This window comes from Acinonyx jubatus, chromosome B3 (assembly GCF_027475565.1).
Source record: "Acinonyx jubatus isolate Ajub_Pintada_27869175 chromosome B3, VMU_Ajub_asm_v1.0, whole genome shotgun sequence".
NCBI lineage: Eukaryota > Metazoa > Chordata > Mammalia > Carnivora > Felidae > Acinonyx > Acinonyx jubatus.
In genome coordinates this window covers 132,672,153-132,690,380 of record NC_069386.1, presented here as the reverse complement: position 1 = coordinate 132,690,380, position 18,228 = coordinate 132,672,153, and the positions used below count along the sequence as shown (strand labels likewise).

At 42.1% G+C, this 18,228-nt stretch overlaps 1 protein-coding gene across 8 annotated transcripts in view; it reads left to right on the top strand.

Annotated features, from left to right (window-relative positions):
* Positions 1-4,621: 4,621 nt before the first annotated feature.
* ATXN3 (ataxin 3) overlaps positions 4,622-18,228 on the top strand; it is a 37,764-nt gene continuing 24,157 nt past the window's right edge. For 4 of the 8 annotated variants that reach the window (XM_027066451.2, XM_027066449.2, XM_027066452.2 and 1 more), the window contains exons 1-5: positions 4,622-4,690; positions 11,584-11,748; positions 11,978-12,022; positions 13,711-13,796; positions 14,271-14,337. In XM_027066451.2, coding sequence (XP_026922252.1) covers positions 4,667-4,690; positions 11,584-11,748; positions 11,978-12,022; positions 13,711-13,796; positions 14,271-14,337 — 387 coding nt within the window. In that variant the 5' untranslated portion in view covers positions 4,622-4,666. Of the gene's footprint in view, positions 4,691-4,717; positions 5,533-9,998; positions 10,092-11,583; positions 11,749-11,977; positions 12,023-13,710; positions 13,797-14,270; positions 14,338-18,228 lie in introns of those variants that run through there. The other 4 variants (XM_053224856.1, XM_053224852.1, XM_053224853.1 and 1 more) reach the window with 3 other exon arrangements.

Sequence of the window (18,228 nt, the reverse complement as noted above, 5' to 3'; positions counted from 1 at the left end):
CCCTGCTCTCTCCATCTCTCTCAAAAAATAAACATTAAAAAAAATAATATGAATTACAAGGGGGCACAAGGAAACTTTGCTTCGGATGGTTCCATGGATGTATACATGTCATCTGTTGTATTCAACTACCTCTTCTCAGAAAACATTTTGTTTTAGATAATACTGGATTTAGGAGAAGTAATATTACAATGAAATGATACTCCCTAATTATCAATGATTCTTGTCAGGACTCTGGACACTGAATCTGACACACCTTCAATTTTAAAATGTGAAATGTTTAAAATTCCGTTAAGCTATTTGGTCTTCAGTAACAACAAAATGAACACCAGATTAAATTTAGAATATACGGTGTTCAAGAAGAAAGAAATATCTGTGCCATCTCACTTGTTGACATAAAACTCCAATGAAGTAGATTAGAGAAAATCTGAGTGGCCCAAGGTGGCATAAGAAGTTACTAGTAGTGGGTCTGTTTGGTCCGCTGTCTCACCAGCAACTCTCCTGATTAGCTCAGTAACTTCTCTCTCCCACTGAATTATCGTAATACTTTCCTGTGCCAATCAGTCAAAAAGAATTCATGCATTTATTCACTGCTCTGTACCAACCCTTGATACAAAGACTAAGACTTCTCTGCCCCTCAAAAGCTAATAGTTCAGTAGCATATAAAGTAATAGGTCCAGTATGGCGTAATGAGTGCATTCCTATAGGCATGTGCAAGGTATAGTGGCACAAAGGACTTCGTTAGAAGACTCTGGAAGTCAAGGGAAGCAGCTAGTGTGATGAGCAGGGGGAATTCTGGGAGATACAGCTGGACAGGTAGTTGGTCCAGGTCACTAAGTGCTTTTTAAGCCAGCAATGGGAAGCCACTGAAGGATTTTAGAGTAAGATTTGTGTAATTAGTATTTAAAGATCCCTCCCAATATAAGCTCCATGAAGATGGGACTGTTTGTTTCACGGTTACGGTCCTAGTGCCTGACACATAGTAGTATTCCATTTGTTAAAAGGAAGAAAAACTGATGAGATTTGCATGTTTGAGAGATCATTGACAGTACTCTGAATCTTACATATTGAGACTGGAATTAGAAGACCAATTCAGAAATCCTCAAACCAGGCTGGCTACACAACAGACCAAGAGGGCTTGAACTACCAGGAGCAATGAAGAAAGAGGGGAGACGGTGAATACACAACATTTGAGGACTGACCAATGCAAGGAGTGAGGGGGAAGAGTTAGGGGATCACGAATCATTCCCAGACACTTGGCTTCATTAATTCATTTGAAAGACATCAACTACCAAATGGTCATAAGACATGGGCCCTGCCATCATGACATTTATAGGATGTTGGGGAAGATGTATGGTTAAACCAACTATTATGATACTGTGTAAAAGTGACTATGTATGATAGAGGCACATACAGGAGCTCAGAAGGGGGAGAGGGACTTCTAAATTCAGTGGAAAGCAGGGAACATTTTCTATAGGGTATAGTCATTGAGTTTTGAAGGATGATATATCTTACAAAGTTAAAAGTTTAGGATGTGCTGAATAACAAGTGGAATTATAAGAATAGGAAATGCAACACATTTAATATGCAGATCATACACTGTTTCAATGGCAAAGCCAAAACCAGAACTTTCATTCTGACTCCCAGGCATCAGTCTTTTCACTTTACAATGTTCCCTATTAATCACATGCTCAACAGGTGGGGAAGCCCTAATGAAATGATTAGTATTAATTCAACATCACTGAATATTGCTGGGAGGATTTAAGAGGGAACGAAACAATGAGTCCTTCAGCATATTGTTCATCCTAGTAAGCAGTCACTCACTAGAGACAGTTAAAGCATGTCCTTCCAAAACTCAAGTCCACCCAGAACCAAAGACCTTGTTTGGAAGTAGGTTCTTTGCCAATGAAATTAGTTAAAGATTGCAGCGTGAATTAAGGTAAGACCTAAATCCAACCATTGGTATCTTATGAGAGGACAGAGACACACAGAAGGAAGATGGCCACGTAAAGACCAAAGCCAAGGTTGGAATTCTGCAACCGCAAGCCAACTAATTAATAATGCTAGGAGCCTTTAGAAGCTGGAAGAAGGAAGGATTTCTCCCTGTGGCTTTGGAGCATGGACCTGCTGACACCTTTGTTTCAGACATCTGGCCTCAAGAACAACAAGAGAATACATTTCTGTTTTTAGCCACCAAGTTTGTGATGATTTGCTGCGGTAGCCATATAAAATGAATATAATCACATTTTTTTTTCTGAATAAGTAATACAATATAGTTCAAAAATCAAGAATAAAATTGTATACTGTGAAAAGTTTCCCTCCCACCCCTGCCTATTTGCCTAGTTCCCTTCCCATCTCAAACATGTAGGTAACCTCTGTGTCTCCTATGTAGTCTTCCAGAGATTTGTAACGTATATAAAGCAAAAAGGTAAACACATGTTTCTGTACATAGACACAAACTTTCTTTTAAAAAAATCAGGAAAAAAAGTGGTTTGCATATTTTTTCACTTCGTGAGATCATGATTTGTTTCCCCAGTCAGTCCACAGTTCCTTAAGAACATGCATGGACTGTTTCCCCAATATGGGATTGTGGACTGTGCACACAGCATCATCTGATAAATGGTAACTAAATCCTATCCCAGAGCACCCGGTCCTCACTGGACTCTCCATTTCCTTACCTCCTGCTGCCCCTTGTGTTCCTCTGAACGTGCACTCACCAAAGTCAACAATAGTCTCCATAGCAACACAATTTAGTGGAATCTTGCTAAGTCCTGATGTTGCTGGACCTCTTGGCAGCAACTGATACTGACTGCTCCTTGAAACGTTCCCTTCTCAGGGCTTTGATAACTTTACACTCCCCTGCTTTTTCCTCCCTTCTCTTCCACTACTCCTTCTCTACCCTCAAGATTCTGCTTTAGATCCTCTTCTCGAGCTCTTCCTTTTCTCCTAGATGATTTTATTCACTCCTGTGAATAACTCCCTGCTCTATAGCAAAACCAAACCCCTGAACTCCAGACTATCTATCTTTTAAAAAATACTTATTTATTGGAAGAGTGCAAGCGGGGGAGGAGCAGAGAGAGGGGACAGAGGATCCAAAGCAGGTTCTGCACTCACAGGTTGACATCAGCAAGCCCAAAGTGGGGTTCCAACAAGATCATGACCTGAGCTCAACCAACGGAGCCACCCAGGTGTCCCTATCTATCTATCTATCTATCTATCTATCTATCTATCTATCTATCATCTATCTATGTGCCCACCCATTACTTTTCTCATGGATCATAGGTTTGTCAAATTCAACATCTCTAAGAGGTAACCTCTATCTTCTCTTTCCCAAAACTTGCCCTTCCTCCTGCTCCTGCCACAGTGGCTGCCTAGGGCAGAAACCCAGACATCATCCCTAATGTTTCTATGTCCCTCACTTCCCACGGTCACCAAGTTCTGTTGAGTCTCCACGATTCCTCATTATCTCTCAAAACAGTCTCTTCTCGACTGCAGGTCAATACTCTAGTCCAAACACCATCAGCTCTCCTAAGACTCCCTCGACAGCATCAGCTCTTTTCTGTAGCTAGTGATCTTTATAAAATGCAAATCTGAGCATGTCTCTTCTCCTTTAAAAACTGTATATAACTCCCTAACTGCCTTTAAAAGGCATACCTTCCTGGGAGCACCTGGGTGGCCCACATTGGGTTCTCTGTTGTCAGTACGGAGTCAGCTTCAGATCCTCTGTCCCCCTCTCTCTGCCCCTCGCCCACTCTTTCTCTCAAAAATAAACGTTAAAAAAATTTTTTTAAAGCATACCTTTCTTAATTTCAAGGTGCAAAATCTGCTTCTTCCCTACTCCTTCAGTTGCCTCAAATACCTTCCCCCCATTTTACTGGATTTTTCAGTTCCTCCAACTCATGCTTCCTCTTCAGGGCCAGAACACAGACACTAATAACAAGGTGTATGGATTTGGACCCCAGCGCAGCAACTTACCAGTTGACTTTGTTCACCCTTCTTTTCTTAATCTCCCTGTGCATCAGTGTCCTCATAGGTAAAATAGGGATCATAACAACACCTACATCAAAGGTTGTATTAAATTCGTTAATATATGCAAAAGTAGTTTAAGAAGAATAATGCCTACCCTACAGTAAGCTCTGTATAAGTATTAGCTACATTTTTACACAAGTGCTAGGTGTTGGGGGATGCAATGATGTCTTTTTCTTAATCCGGCTTTCAGTGGGGGAGGACGAGAAAGATATTAAATAATTAAATGCAAATATGATAAGCATAAAATACAAAGTGGAAAACATAAAAGAACATAGAACCCAGGTGTTCCTTGTCCAGACCCCTAATAGCCTAAAAATCCATAGCAATGGGTGGGAAGCGGAGATCCTCCAGACCCTAGGTGGCGCTGCAACACCCCCACCCCCCCCTCCAAGCTGGCCAGATAAAGGGAGATCGCAGGACGCGCTACACAGGTCACGTGCCCTCGCATTTACCGCCCCGGCGTTCACTAGCTCTTCGCTCCACGTGACTCACTTCCTCGGAGATGATTGGTCTGTGAGAGGCACGTGGGCAGGGGCGGCTCGAGGCGGGGCGGGGCAGGGTGGGCGGAGGGGTGGGGCCGAGGGGCGGGGCTGGAGGGGGGTGGTTCGGCGCGGGGGCCGTTGGCTCCACACAAATAAACATGGAGTCCATCTTCCACGAGAAAGTGAGTGTCCGCGTTCGGTGGGGAGCTGTTGTGCCGTGGCTGCGATAGGGCGCGGTACAGCCTCCTCCCGCAGAGCTGGCGGGGGCCCGATCGCCCCCATCCCAGCCTCGCCGGGCGGGGGAACTTCGTAGGGAGGGCAGCTTCACCGACGCCCCCACCGCACCCTCTGCCAAAGAGGCCGGTGCCCGAGGTGTCCGGGGCTTGGGACGCCCGGGCAGCTGGGAGGGAGTGAGGGCAGGGCCGGGGACACCATGGGGGCACGGGAGTGCGGTGGCACCGAATGGGTTAGCTTCCGCGCTTCCCTTCCACTTTCCGTGGGCTTCACTCTCCATTCCCTTCTCCCCCAGTCTCTCTAGGTTCTAGTTAGTCACCTCTTGGACCCTTCCCTCAACCCTCCCCAACTCCACCCCACTCCCTCAGTCCCACTTCTGGCAGAATTAACTTTTCCTCCTCTGGGCTCCTCTGTTCTATATTGGAACCTCCCATACACTTAGATCTCCGGGGTTGTGTTCTTGTCCTCCTGCACCGGGTCCCTGAGCCTCCCTAGGGCGGGGACCTTGGCTCGTCCCACGTAGGGCCTGACACTTGGGGAAGTGAGGTAGGAAATCCTGAGCGCCCCTGAACAGGGAAGTCGTCACAGGAGTTTTTGTTACGGGATGTCTAGGTTTCGTTTCTTTTGGTAGTTGCATCTTTCCGGATCAGGAGGCCAGCTTCCTTATTAGTTATCAGGACTAGACTGGAATAATTTTGTTGTCGTTCACCTAGCCTGTTTTGCTTTTATTCTTTAACGACCACGCACTTGAAGATACGATTGGTGGCATGTGGAGAAACAAGCTATTTGGGTGTGAGTGAAACCTTCCCCAGGACAACTTTGGCACATGATAGATACATTGTTTCATAATAGTTTCGTGTTTGGAAAGGATTGTCGGGGAGGCTTTTGTTTAGTAGGAGCAGCAAGGTTTGGTTTTGTTAAATACTTGTAAACGATCATTTATCCATTCACACAAAGCCACCAAAGACAAAAGAGACACAGGATGGATCTAAACAAGTTGTTCAATGGAATGCTTTTCTTTATAGAAAACATTTTAGAACGTTTTGGCACTGGAGTAGACCAGTTTTTATGTTGGGGGGGGGCGGAGGAAGGACTCCTATAGTTACCACTAATCTTTTGACTTGATTGATGTGATTGATGAATCTTGGACAAGAGAAATTTAGTTGCCTGGCTAAGGAGATTGAATGAAGAGAACCCTCCATATACATATTTTTATTCCTAATTTTCAAAAGCTTTGGTATAGGACCAGATGTTTCAAATGGAAGACTTTAAACTTTTTCCACACCACCTCTTGAGAGTTACATATTTTTACAGATATTGATTGACAGCCATTGGCACTGTTGGGATAGATTTCAGTGAAGGTAACTACTAAACCTGGGTGGTTTAGTAGCTGGGTGCTAGCCTCATAAAGGTCTACTTTTCCTGAAAGAAGTCACTCTCGATTATCAACATCTGTGTAGGCTTAAAGGTACTTACAGAATACATTTATCCTTATCAACTTATATGTACTTAACAGATGAGGGCTTTTGAAGTTTTTTAGGCATATTTCAAGAGTATGGAAAATACCTATAACCACAGGGCCCGTCGTGAATCTCATACACAGTCCATTCTGGGAATGTTTGAGCTTAATATGCCGTTTTTCAGCACCCTCCTTTCCCCGTCTGCCGCATACACATGACCTTTGTCAGAGCACCAGCGTTGGCCGTAAGAAGCTGTGTATATAGAGATGCCTGCCTTGCAACTGCTTCCTCTGGGAATGTTGGTTTCCCCATTTTCACAGTGGCGCCACCTTGAGTGCCCTTTGTTAAGTTAGGATGTAAACTTAACAGTTGTTCTGTGGTATATCCCCAGTGCCTAAGATGGTGCCTAGCACATAGTTGCTCAATAAATATTTAAGTGAATTAAGAGAGTTTCTTGAGCTTCTAAGATGTGTATGGTGGTAGTTATCTAAAAGAAATCATTTTTCTGTATTTTAGGCTTTGCAGGTCACATACTGCCTCTCACATGTTCTTGTTTGTGTGTGGGTGTGTTACCCAACCATCTCAAATCATAAAAACCACTCTTAGCCACCGGAGCAGGTTGTATTTGGCCTATTGGCTAGAGTTTGCCAAGCCCTAACAAACCCTCGTACTAAATGGCCACTAACTGCCCGGTGTTTTGGTGTTTGTTTTAGTTCTGATGTCTGCTTTCTGTCATTTCTGTTACCATTTCTATTGCTAACTGCTCTTGGTGTGGGCACAGTGCCATCCAAATTGGTACTTTTAATGTAAATTGAGAGTGTAGCCACACTTGTTGGGATTGTGTTTAAAATTAATGAAAATGCCAGAAGATGCTGAGCTTTGACTTGATGCTATTCATTTGGCCTTTTTGTGATTGTTGGTTTCTAGCTGTCTTGAGGACAGTGGAGGTCTAGGGACAACCCAATTCCAAATGAGTGGCTCGAGGAAGTAATAATAGCACAGACTTCACTTCTGCCTGAGTTTGAATCCTGGCTCTGCTATTTACAATCCATAGGATCCTGAGCAAGTTACTCATTATCTCTCTGTGCTCCAGTTTCCTCCTCTGTGGTGTGAGGATAATGAAGTGTCTACCTCAGTTATAAACACTTGGAATGCTTCCTGGCACATGTACTAGGGAAGTGCCGGCCATTGTTGTTACTCAGATACTTGTGTTTGCTGGACCTCGCCATAGGGGGTGAGAGCTTAGCGTCACTGAGATGAGATGAAGAAGTAGTCATAGGTTGATTGTGTGGGCACTTTAGGCCGACCCTGAGTGCACCTGAAGGTTTATGCCTGGTTTCCGCTGTAATCAGTAGTGTCTGTGGGAATTTGAACTCGTTGCAGGTTGGTCCTGAAGACTTTAAGGACGGTGAGAGAATGATTTGGTTACACTTACCCTCTGTGTAAGTGTATTTTATAAAACCCTCTGTGGTTTTGTAAAATACCTTGGTAAAGCTGAACATACAGATTGTTCATCCTCTGATCCCAATACAAGAAGTCTGGGCCTAAAAGCATGGCATTTCAATGCTACTGAACTTTGACCATAGCACATATAAACTTCTATCCAACTTTGGTTTAAAGCTCCACGAGGAAGAGGTGGGTGGGGATAAATTGGTGGGCTGGGAATGGATAATATTAGGTGGGGCACTTGTACAATTTTTTTGGGGGGTTCATGTAGAATTTGATTCACCTTGTTTAAAAAGTGATTTTAAATTTGGACTGAACAATTTGTTTTCTTCTATTAAATCACATTAGAAGTACAGAACTTGCTATTTCCTGTGACAGTTTACTTAGACAGAGTTTGATATCAATTGCTTATTTTTTTGTCCTTCAAAGCTAGGTTTTTAAATTATTTTACGGAGGTCGAGTGGAAAATTGAGGCAGAGGGAGGGAGAGTTTTCCAAGCGTGGGACTCAATCCCACAACCCAAGCCAAAACCAGGAGTCAGCTGCCCAAGTGACTGAGCTACCCAGGCACCCCAAAGCGAGTTTTTTAGAGAGAGAATTTTTTATTAAATGGTTGGCTTCACTATTTCAATATATGTATTAAATGTGACGACCATAGTTGGAGAGCACCAAACTGAGGCATGTAACCTGACAGCCAGACAGAAAATTTGCATTAGGACTGTTCCCAGAAAATCCAGTGTCTGGTGACCATAGTAGGAAGTTCTTGGGGCTCCTGGGTGGCTCAGTCGGTTAAGCGTCTGACCTCAGCTCAGATCATGATCTGACGGTTGGTAAGTTCTAGCCCCACATCAGACTCTCTCTGTGCTGGTAGCATGGAGCCCCCTTTGGAACCTCTGTCTCCTTCTCTCTGCCCCTCTCCTGCTTGCATGAGCTCTCTCTCTCTCTCTCAAAAATAAATAAACATGGGGTGCTCGGGTGGCTCAGTCATTTAAGGGACCAACTCTTGGTTTCAGCTCAGGTCATGATCTCACAGTTCATGAGTTTGACCCCACATCAGGCTCTGTACTGACAGTGCAGAGCCTACTTGGGATTCATTCTCTCTCTCTCTCTCTCTCTCTCTCTCTCTCTGCCCCTCCCCGACTCATGCGTGTGTGGCCTTTCTTTCTCTCTCTCTCTCTCTCAAAATAAATAAACTTTTAAAAAGTTAAGTACATAAATAAACGTAAAAAAAGGAAGCTCTTGATATGTGAAATACCTGTATCTTAGCAGAGTTGTTGTGGTTGTTATTTGAACTTTTTTAACTGTAACAAACACATTAAGGGTACACACACCATAAGAGTACAGCTCAGTGAGGTCTCACAAAGTGAACACATGTGTAAATAATTCTTAGATCAGGTAACAGAATATTTATTTGCTCCGCTTAGGCCTTCCTCCAGATACTGTCCCTCCACCCCACCTTCACCCTTGTGAGGGTGATCACTGTCCTGAATTCTAACGTCATAGATGAGTTTGGCCTGTTTTTGAGCTTTTATAAATGGCATCATACAGCGGCTGCTCTTTGAATCTATCTTCTTTAACGTTGATTCGTCTGTGTTGTTGCAGGTCGTTGTAGTGAATTCATTCTTATCGTCATATAGTTTTCCCTTGTGAAAAGAGCACAGTTTACCCATTCTGTGATGGGCATCTGGATGGTTCAGGGTGGGGCATTACCAGTAGTAGTGCTAGGAACATTTTTATATGTGTTTTGATGAATGTACGTTTACATTTCTGTTGTTGGCATTATGTACCTAAGAGTGGAATTGCTAGACCACAGGGTTCGTATATGTTAAGCTTTAGTAGATACTCCAAATAGTTTTCCAGAGGGGTCGTACTAATTTACATGTCCACAAGTGGTGTTTTGATGTCTCTAATCTCCAACATTTTAGCCATTTTGGAGAGCGTATAGTAGTAACATACTGCAGTTTTAATATATCATTCCCTGATGGTTGATGACGTTGAGCATCTTTTTGTCTGTTTGTGAATACTTGTTTGTCTTGCCCGTTTTTCAGTAGAATATAAGTAGGATGGCTGTGTATTCCTTCAGTTCACGTTGTATTGTTCAGAGGAAGTTTCTTTCTAGAGGTAGGAATACAGTAGAAGGAAAAAGAGGTGGAGACACTTTCTCTTGCACTATGTGGCTGTGACTTCAGGGATACTGTCTTCAGTTTCAAGATACTTCTATACCAAAATATGAAGATAAGCTTATCTTGGCCCCCTCCCTATCTTGCGCTCAGACTCTCTCAATGCTGCCTTCCTATTCCACTGCATACATATACCCTGTATCATTTTCTGAAGCTGAATTTTGTTCCTAGAACCAGGAGAAATATGTGTCTCACCAGGTGTTGCTCTTTGGAGTCACCAAAGAGTTCTGTGTCACTCTTGAGTGACAGAGCAAATCGTACAAGGTAAGACAGGCTGGGTTAAGGCATAGACTTTAGTGGAGGAAAGGAGAACTTAGAGGGTCAGGGTTAGTGGGAGAAGAAAGTATTCTCATCTTCTGCCATCATTCCACAGAGGGGTCTGTGTTCACAGGAAGGGATCTCCTTCGCCAGTGAGTTTCCCTTCTTCCAGGGCAAGTATGGGAAAGTGACATTGTTGTGGGGAGCAGGGTGATAAGCAGACTGCTCAGGGCCAGGCACCCGGGATTTATTTGTTTTTTTAAATTTTTTTTAATGTTTATTTATTATTGAGAGACAGAGAGACAGAGCACGAGCGGAGAGGGGCAGAGACAGAGGGAGACATGGAATCCAAAGCAGGCTCCAGGTGCTGAGCTGTCCGCACAGAGCCCGACGTGGGGCTCGAACTCACAAACTGTGAGATCATGACCTGAGCCAAAGTCGGACGCTTAACCGACTGAGCCGCCCAGGCGCCCAAGGCAGCTCGGATTTACATTTGGGGTGCCAACTGTGTGAGGGCCAGCTGCCCAGCAGCTGAAGACCCTGGGGCCCATGGGAAGTTGTACTCCCTCCACCCCCCCCAATGATACAAAGCCAGTGATGCCTCCTTGGATGCAGCCCTCCTTGCTGGCTTGTTCAGAAATGAGCTCCAGGTGTGGTTTGGGGAAGTTTTGCTTGTTGTACATACTGCATAGACATTTTGTGCAGAGCTCCCCGAAGAGAACCTTGGTTCTGTTGGCTACAGGTCTTCATTAACGTCGAGCAGGATCTTTCCTACCTGTATCAATTCTTGAGATACTTTTGTTCATTGATTTGAAACTCCTTGAGTAAGCATTTAGATCGATAGATTATCTTCAAAAAGAATTTTTTTAATGTTTATTTATTTTTGAAGGAGAGAGAGACAGAGCATGAGCGGTGCACCGGCAGAGAGACAGGGAGACACAGAATCCGAAGCAGGCTCCAGGCCCTGAGCTGTCAGCGCAGAGCCTGACATGGGGCTCGGACTCAAGCCGTGAGATCATGACCTGAGCCAAAGTCAGAGGCTTAATCGACTGAGCCACTCAGGCCTCTTGATCGAGTAGATTATCTTATTAAAAGAACACACATGTTCTGGGGATTAAAATTTCGCTTTCAGTGTTAGTAATTTTCCATGGAACCTCCAAAGAGATATATTTTAGGTACTGAAAATGAGAGGTGCTAATGTTTTTATAGAGTAGTTTCTAGTGAAATGTGAAATTTGGCATATTTGTAGAGAACGCTGTTTGTTTATATAAGTCATTCTCAAGTTTTTGATCATAGAGCTAAATAATTGTAGTTTCCTTAATGGTAAAATTATAAAACAAGTGTTAAATGAAAATTCAGGTACTTCGTAAATCATTGCTGTTGAAAGCCAAAAAGGCTCGGTTTGGCTGCGTTAGTGATTAAATTCCTCTTGAGAGGAAGATACCGTACAAGTCTGTTCAGCAAATCACATTTGAATTTTTTCTTTTGAAAATATTAGCAAGAAGGCTCACTTTGTGCTCAACATTGCTTGAATAACCTATTGCAAGGAGAATATTTTAGCCCTGTGGAGCTGTCTTCCATTGCCCATCAGCTGGACGAAGAGGAGAGAATGAGAATGGCAGAAGGAGGAGTCACCAGTGAGGACTATCGCACTTTTTTACAGGTACTGACTTTCAACTCACCGAATCAGGTTCTGAAAAAATGTGGGTACCCTTTAGAAAAGGATGAAGCATTCTTCCTATGGGGATCTGACATGTCGATTATAACTATGCTCTCGACTTCATAAACGGGACCGCGCAAGATGTTATTTTAAATATGCACACCAATGACGGTTTCTATCCTTCTCTCCCCACCCTCCACCCCCGCCTCAACGACCCATCCGAAATAAACAGCAGCCCTCGGGAAATATGGACGACAGTGGTTTTTTCTCTATTCAAGTAAGTGGTTAGAAGCATGTACTAAGGGCTGTTGGTGTCTGGGCACTGATCGCGCTGAGGATGTGGTCGATACGCATCTCTTCCCACAGCATCTCTTTTCACGGTCACTGTAATGATGTGACCTTCAGCGGTCCTTCTAGTAGATTGTGTCTAAGACTGTAAGATTATTAAAAAATAAAAATAAAGCCATAGAACACAAGGAAAAAACTGGGGGAAAAAAGTGTAAGATCATACTCTAGAGCACTAGATTTTTATAGAGATAAACATGAAAATTAAGATTGTAGAACCTTCATTTTAGAGTAGGGCGTTTTGAACGAAGACCATGTAATTTACATTTGGATGCTGTTAACCGTAGTTCCAATAAGAGTATTTCAAACTTGCTACATCTTGGATAAATTTGAGAAAATGCAGCACCTCACTGCCTTCCATTTAAATCCGCGTACCGGGACTGGATTCCTTTATTATGGTCTGTGGCTTTTGCTTTCTTTCTTTTTTTACACTTTTAGCTCCCCTGGGATTCTGTGGGTGAATGTGTATGTACTTGTGAGATTCTTTTGCCTTATCCATGGGTCTTTCATTCTAACAGCCGGGAGGTATATCCAGAGTTCTTCCAGAAGCTCTCTCGAGGAGCCTGTTCCGTCCCCCTGTATTGTCCTCCCGGACCCCTCATTCAGTAGCCTCTCCGTCCAGCACTGCTCCACATGGGCGGTACCTGGTGAGAGCTGCCGCAGCGCTAGAGGAGGCTCGAGCGGGCCCTGCGCTTGCTGTTGCCTGTTTGTGCGACACTGGGACGCTGGTCTTGGTGCCTGTTCACGTCTGCCCCCTGCGTTGTGTTCACTGTTTATCTGTGCTGGCTGGCACCTGGTTCACTTGCTGCTCTGTTGGCTGCCTCGGAGGGTGGAGAGTGAATTTTCAGAAATGTCCTTTTTTTTCCTCCAGACAGTTGGAAGTAATCAGGCTTATTTATTTATTTTTTCCTACGAATTACAAACCCATGATGGTAGTTCAAAGTCTGAAAGCTTCAGTTTAAATTCCCAGGAAGAATCCATTTTTAATAGACAAAATTTTCATCACTACTGACATACCAGGTAGTGAGTTGAATATAACTTTTCTAAAGCAGGACCCGGAGCAGCCAGATTATTGTGTGTATATAGTGGACTACTTTTAAGAATAATACTCAGGGGCGCCTGGGTGGCTCAGTCACTTAGGCGTCCGACTTCGGCTCAGGTCATGATCTCACGGCTCGTGGGTTCGAGCCCCACGTCGGGCTCTGTGCTGACAGCTCAGAGCCTGGAGCCTGCTTTGGATTCTGTGTCTCCCTCTCTCTCTCTCTGCTCCTCCCCCACTCATGCTTTGTCTCTCTCTCTCTCTCTGTCAAAAATAAATAAACATTGAAAAAAAAAAAGAATACTGAGTAGAATATACATCTGGATTTTTGAGACAGTTTTATCTCGGAATTATGTGGTTCTCTGGAATGTTCCAGAAACCTAGTGTAAAAAGGACTCTTTTATAGGTACTTTTTTTTCTTTTATGGATTCAGTGATGTATTTATACACATACTTTTTAAAAAGCATAGCCTTCCAGGGAAAATTATGAAGTACAGTTGTTTATGCAACTAACATGGCTGCGCTACTTAATTTGGAATTGAATGGTTTAGCTCATGAAAAGTTGCTTTTTTTTTTAAACAGGTTATAAGCAATGCCTTGAAGGTTTGGGGTTTAGAACTAATTCTCTTCAACAGTCCAGAGTATCAGAGGCTCAGGATCGATCCCATGTAAGATTTTATTTTGCTCTTCCACATTGCTTTTTCTAAACTTGATTTTTAAAGTTATAATTTCTTAAAGAAGCAAAGCATATTTTGAATGCTTTTGTCTTGCTTGATGTTCCCTGTTTCATTCCCTCAGAGTTCGCTCTGACACCTTTTGGGGATGTCCGTGAACATCTGCCCATTAACTCCCCTCCTCCCTTCGGTGTCAGGCAGCACAGGACTGATCCTTAAAGGGTGTGTGGTGCCATCATTCTTGCATGCGGCATCACTAACCTGCAGAGAGATTTCTACTGTTTGGGTTTTGGTTTTGGTTTTGTTTTTAATGCTATTTTGTAATTTCTCAAAATCTGTGATGCTTCACTGTAAGCACAATCCTAAACTATCATGTTTTATATAATACTTGCTAGTAGATAAACTAAATGAATGTGAACTCTGTTATTTCAACTTAATATTGTGTATGCATTTTTTTTCTTTTTCTAGAAATGAAAGGTCATTCATATGCAATTACAAAGAACACTGGTTTACAGTTCGAAAATTAGGAAAACAGGTAATGTTTCTCCTTTTGTCTTTTTTCTCATTTTTCCCTCCATTTGCAACTAAAATGTTCATACCTCCCGGATGAAGAAATTTACCAGTAACGTGTGTGTATGGTACGGTTTTAATCTTAATGGAAATTTTCTCTTTTCAAAGACAGTAGCAGTTTCCCTTATAGGTTTATTTGTAACAACCATGCACAGTTGATGCTTGAACGACATGGGTTTGAACTACATGGGTCCACTTATCCGTGGATTGTTTTTTACAGTACAGTACTATAAATGTATTTTCCTTCTGATCTTCCTTTTATTTTTATGGTTTTCTTAGTAACATTTTCCTTCCTCTAGCTTTATTGTGAAAGTAAGTATATCATAGGTGCCTGATTGGTCGATAGAACATGCAACTCTTAATTTCAGGGTTGTGAGTTCAAGCCCCACGTTGAGCATGGAGCCTACTTAAAAAAAAAGTATAGAGTACATATGCGAAATGTGTGTTAACTGTTTACATTAGCAGTAAAGCTTCCAGTCAACGGTAGGCTATTAGTACTGAGTTTTTTGAAGAGTCAAGCTATACGTGGATTTTCAGCTGTGCCAGGGGCCAGCACCCTTAACCTCCACGTTGTTGAAGGGTCAACTGTACAATTTAAGTACATAAGAAAAGCTTTCTATTTAATACAGTACAGAAGGGGTCACTTTTAGTGAGTTTTTATGGGATAAAAATGTTCTTCCAGTTAACTATGACTTTATAGATTTGTTCTCGGCATACAGTAGTGTCATGAAGCCTGAAATAGCATCCAGCATGAATAAAAAGTTTTCAGTTATGTTTGCTTTAGCATATCAAGATTATCCACATTCCAAAATGTCATGTAATACGTAAGACTTCATAAAATCTATGTGGATGTAATACGTACATCTACATAAAACTCTATTTTTTTTTAAAAGAACACGGAATGTGTCTTGAACAAGCCTTTCTTAAGATCAAGAAACGTACCTAAGGTGTTATTTTTTAAGATAATTACCAAAGATCTTTGGATACATGACACTATTTTGAAACAATTATGTAAAGTCCTTTTTAGGGGCGGCTGGGTGGCTCAGTTGGTTAAACATCTGACTCTATTTTGGCTCAGGTCATGGTCTCGCTTGTGTGGGTCTGAACCCCACATCGGGCTCTCCACCGATAGTGTGGAGTCTGTTTGGGATTCTCTCTCTCTGTGCCTCCCCCCCATACACTCTTTCTGTCTCTCAAAAATAAATAAACTTAAGAAAAAAGCCCTTTTTATTAGAATTTTGAATCTTGGGGCGCCTGGGAGGCTCAGCCGGTTAAAGGGCCTACTTTTGGTTTCAGCTCAGGTCATGATCTCTCGGTTTCGTGAGTTGGAGCCCCTCGTCAGGCTCTGTACTGACAGTGCGGAGCCTGCTTGGGATTCTCGCTCTCTCCCTCTCCCTCTCTGCCCCTCCCCCACTCACACCGTCTGTGTCTCTCTCAAAATAAATAAACTTAAAAAAAATGTTTTGAATCTTGGAAAGAGGAATATTAGAAATGGTCCAATATAAAAAGAAATGAACTTATTGATACGTTCAGCAACGTGGGTGAACAAAAATAATTATGCTGAGTGAAGGAAGCCAGATACAAAATACTATGTACTGTAAGGTTCCATTTGTATACAAGTCTAGAAATTGCAGACTAATCTGTAATGACAGATTAACCAGCTGTTGCCTGGGGATGAGGAAGGTGAGGAGCAGTGAGAGAGGAGGATCACAAGGGCCCTGGAAACTCTCTGTGGTGGTGATGGTTTCTTGGTGTGTACACATATGTTAAAGCTTCAAATTGAACACTTTTAGGTATGTGCAGTTTCTCGCATGTCAGTTATAGCTCCACGAAACTTTTGGAAAATAAAATAATACGAAGCAAAAAGGAAAATGAAATCAAGAATGAGTGCACTGATTAAATCAATAAAAGATAATTCAAAAATAGAAACCCTGCTATTATGTTTTAAGTCCTTTTAAGTCCTGTGACCCGATTATTTCTAAAGGTCCCTCCTGAGTTGTACAAAGAGCAAGTAAGGAGGTGCGTTGCAGTAGAGGCTGACCTGAGTGGGGGTCAGCTCCAAGGAGAAAGCAGAGAGGACACTGCCGAGATTATTTAACCTTCGGCTTTTATTTATATCTTTAAAAAATTATGATCAAGTATTCTTTACCTTTCCTGTATAATCACTGGATCTTTTTTTTTTAAGATCTGAAGACTTAGGTTCCAGAAGTTCCTTTGGTGATTTGCATGTAAACTTGCATCGTTATTTTGAAAGATTTTACAAATATTAGTTTAAAATTGAATTTTCACATTTTAAATTACTTAATCTTTTATAAATACAAGAAATGTCCAATTTTAACTTACTATATTTGGCTCTAATTTATATTTTTGTTTACAGTTATGTTTTTCACTGTACACTCTTTTGTTAGAGGTCCTTGTATTATGAAAAAGATGACTGGAAACATTTTTTTTCCTATATATATTTTTTAAAATTCCAGTATAGTTAACATACAATGCTATATTAGTTTCAGATGTACATGTAAGTGATTCAGCAGCTCTGTACATGACTCAGTGCTCATTACAGTGAGTGCACTCTTGGTCCCCTTCACCCATATAACCTGTCCTCTACCCACCTTCCTCTGATAACCACCAGTTTGTTTTCTGTAGTTAAGAGTCTGTTTTTGGGGCTCCTGGGTGGCTCAGTCGGTTAAGCATCCAACTTCGGCTCAGGTCCTGAGCTCACAGTTTGTGAGTTCGAGCTCCGTGTCAGGCTCTACGCTGACAGCTCAGAGCCTGGTGCCTGCTTTGGATTCTGTGTCTGTCTCTCTCTCTATCCCTTGCCTGCTCACACTCTGTCTCTCTCTCCCTCAAAAATAAATCAACATTAAAAAAAATTTTTAAAAAGAGTCTGTTTTTTGGTTTGTCTCTTTTCCCTTTGTTCCTTAAATTCCACATATGAGTGAAATCCTATGGTATCTGTCTTTCTCTGAGTTACTTCACTTAGCCTTATACTCTAGATCCATCCGTGTTGTTGCAAATGGCAAAAGTTAATTCTTTTTTATGGTTGAATAATATTCCGTTGAGAAAGAGAGAGAGAGAGAGAGAGAGAGAGAGAGAGAGAGAGAGAGAGTGTGTGTGTATCTCCTATCTTCTTTATCCATTCATCTATTGGTGGACACTTGGGCTGCTTCCATAGTTTGGCTGTTGTAAATAATGCTGCAGTAAACATAGAGGTGCATATGTCTTTTCGAATTAGTGCTTTTATTCTTTCGGAGAATACCCAAGTAGTGGAGTTACTGGATCGAAATGTAGTTTTATTTTTAATTTTTTGAGGAAACCCCATACTATTTCCATACTCCATACTGTTTGCATTCCCACCCACGGTGCAGGAAGGTTTCTCTTTCTCCACATCCTTGTCAACACCTGAGTCTTATGCTTTTGATGTCAGCCATTCTGACAGGTGTGAGGTGATATCTCATTGTAGTTTTGATTTGCATTTCCCTGATGGTGAGTGATGTTGAGCATCTTTTCATGTGTCTATTGGCCATCTGGGATGTCTTCTTTGGAGAAATGGGTGACTGGAAAAGTACTATAATCTCTGTCAAAATCCAGGAAAAGTAGTTGGTCATGATGTTGACAGTAACTTTGGAAACTTTTGTATCTTGTGGGTTACATTAGGAATCCTATAAAATAGTGACTAAGTGATTTTAATTACATGTGACAGTGGCTCAGTGATCCGTGTAAAATCATTTGGCGGTTTTGAATTCCCTTCCTGGAATGTCTACTTTTCTCACAATTGGAATCTTTTGGCCAAAATTACCAGTAGTGGGAAGACTTTGTGTTGGTTTCATTTTTCTTCAGTATAATGTGATTAGGG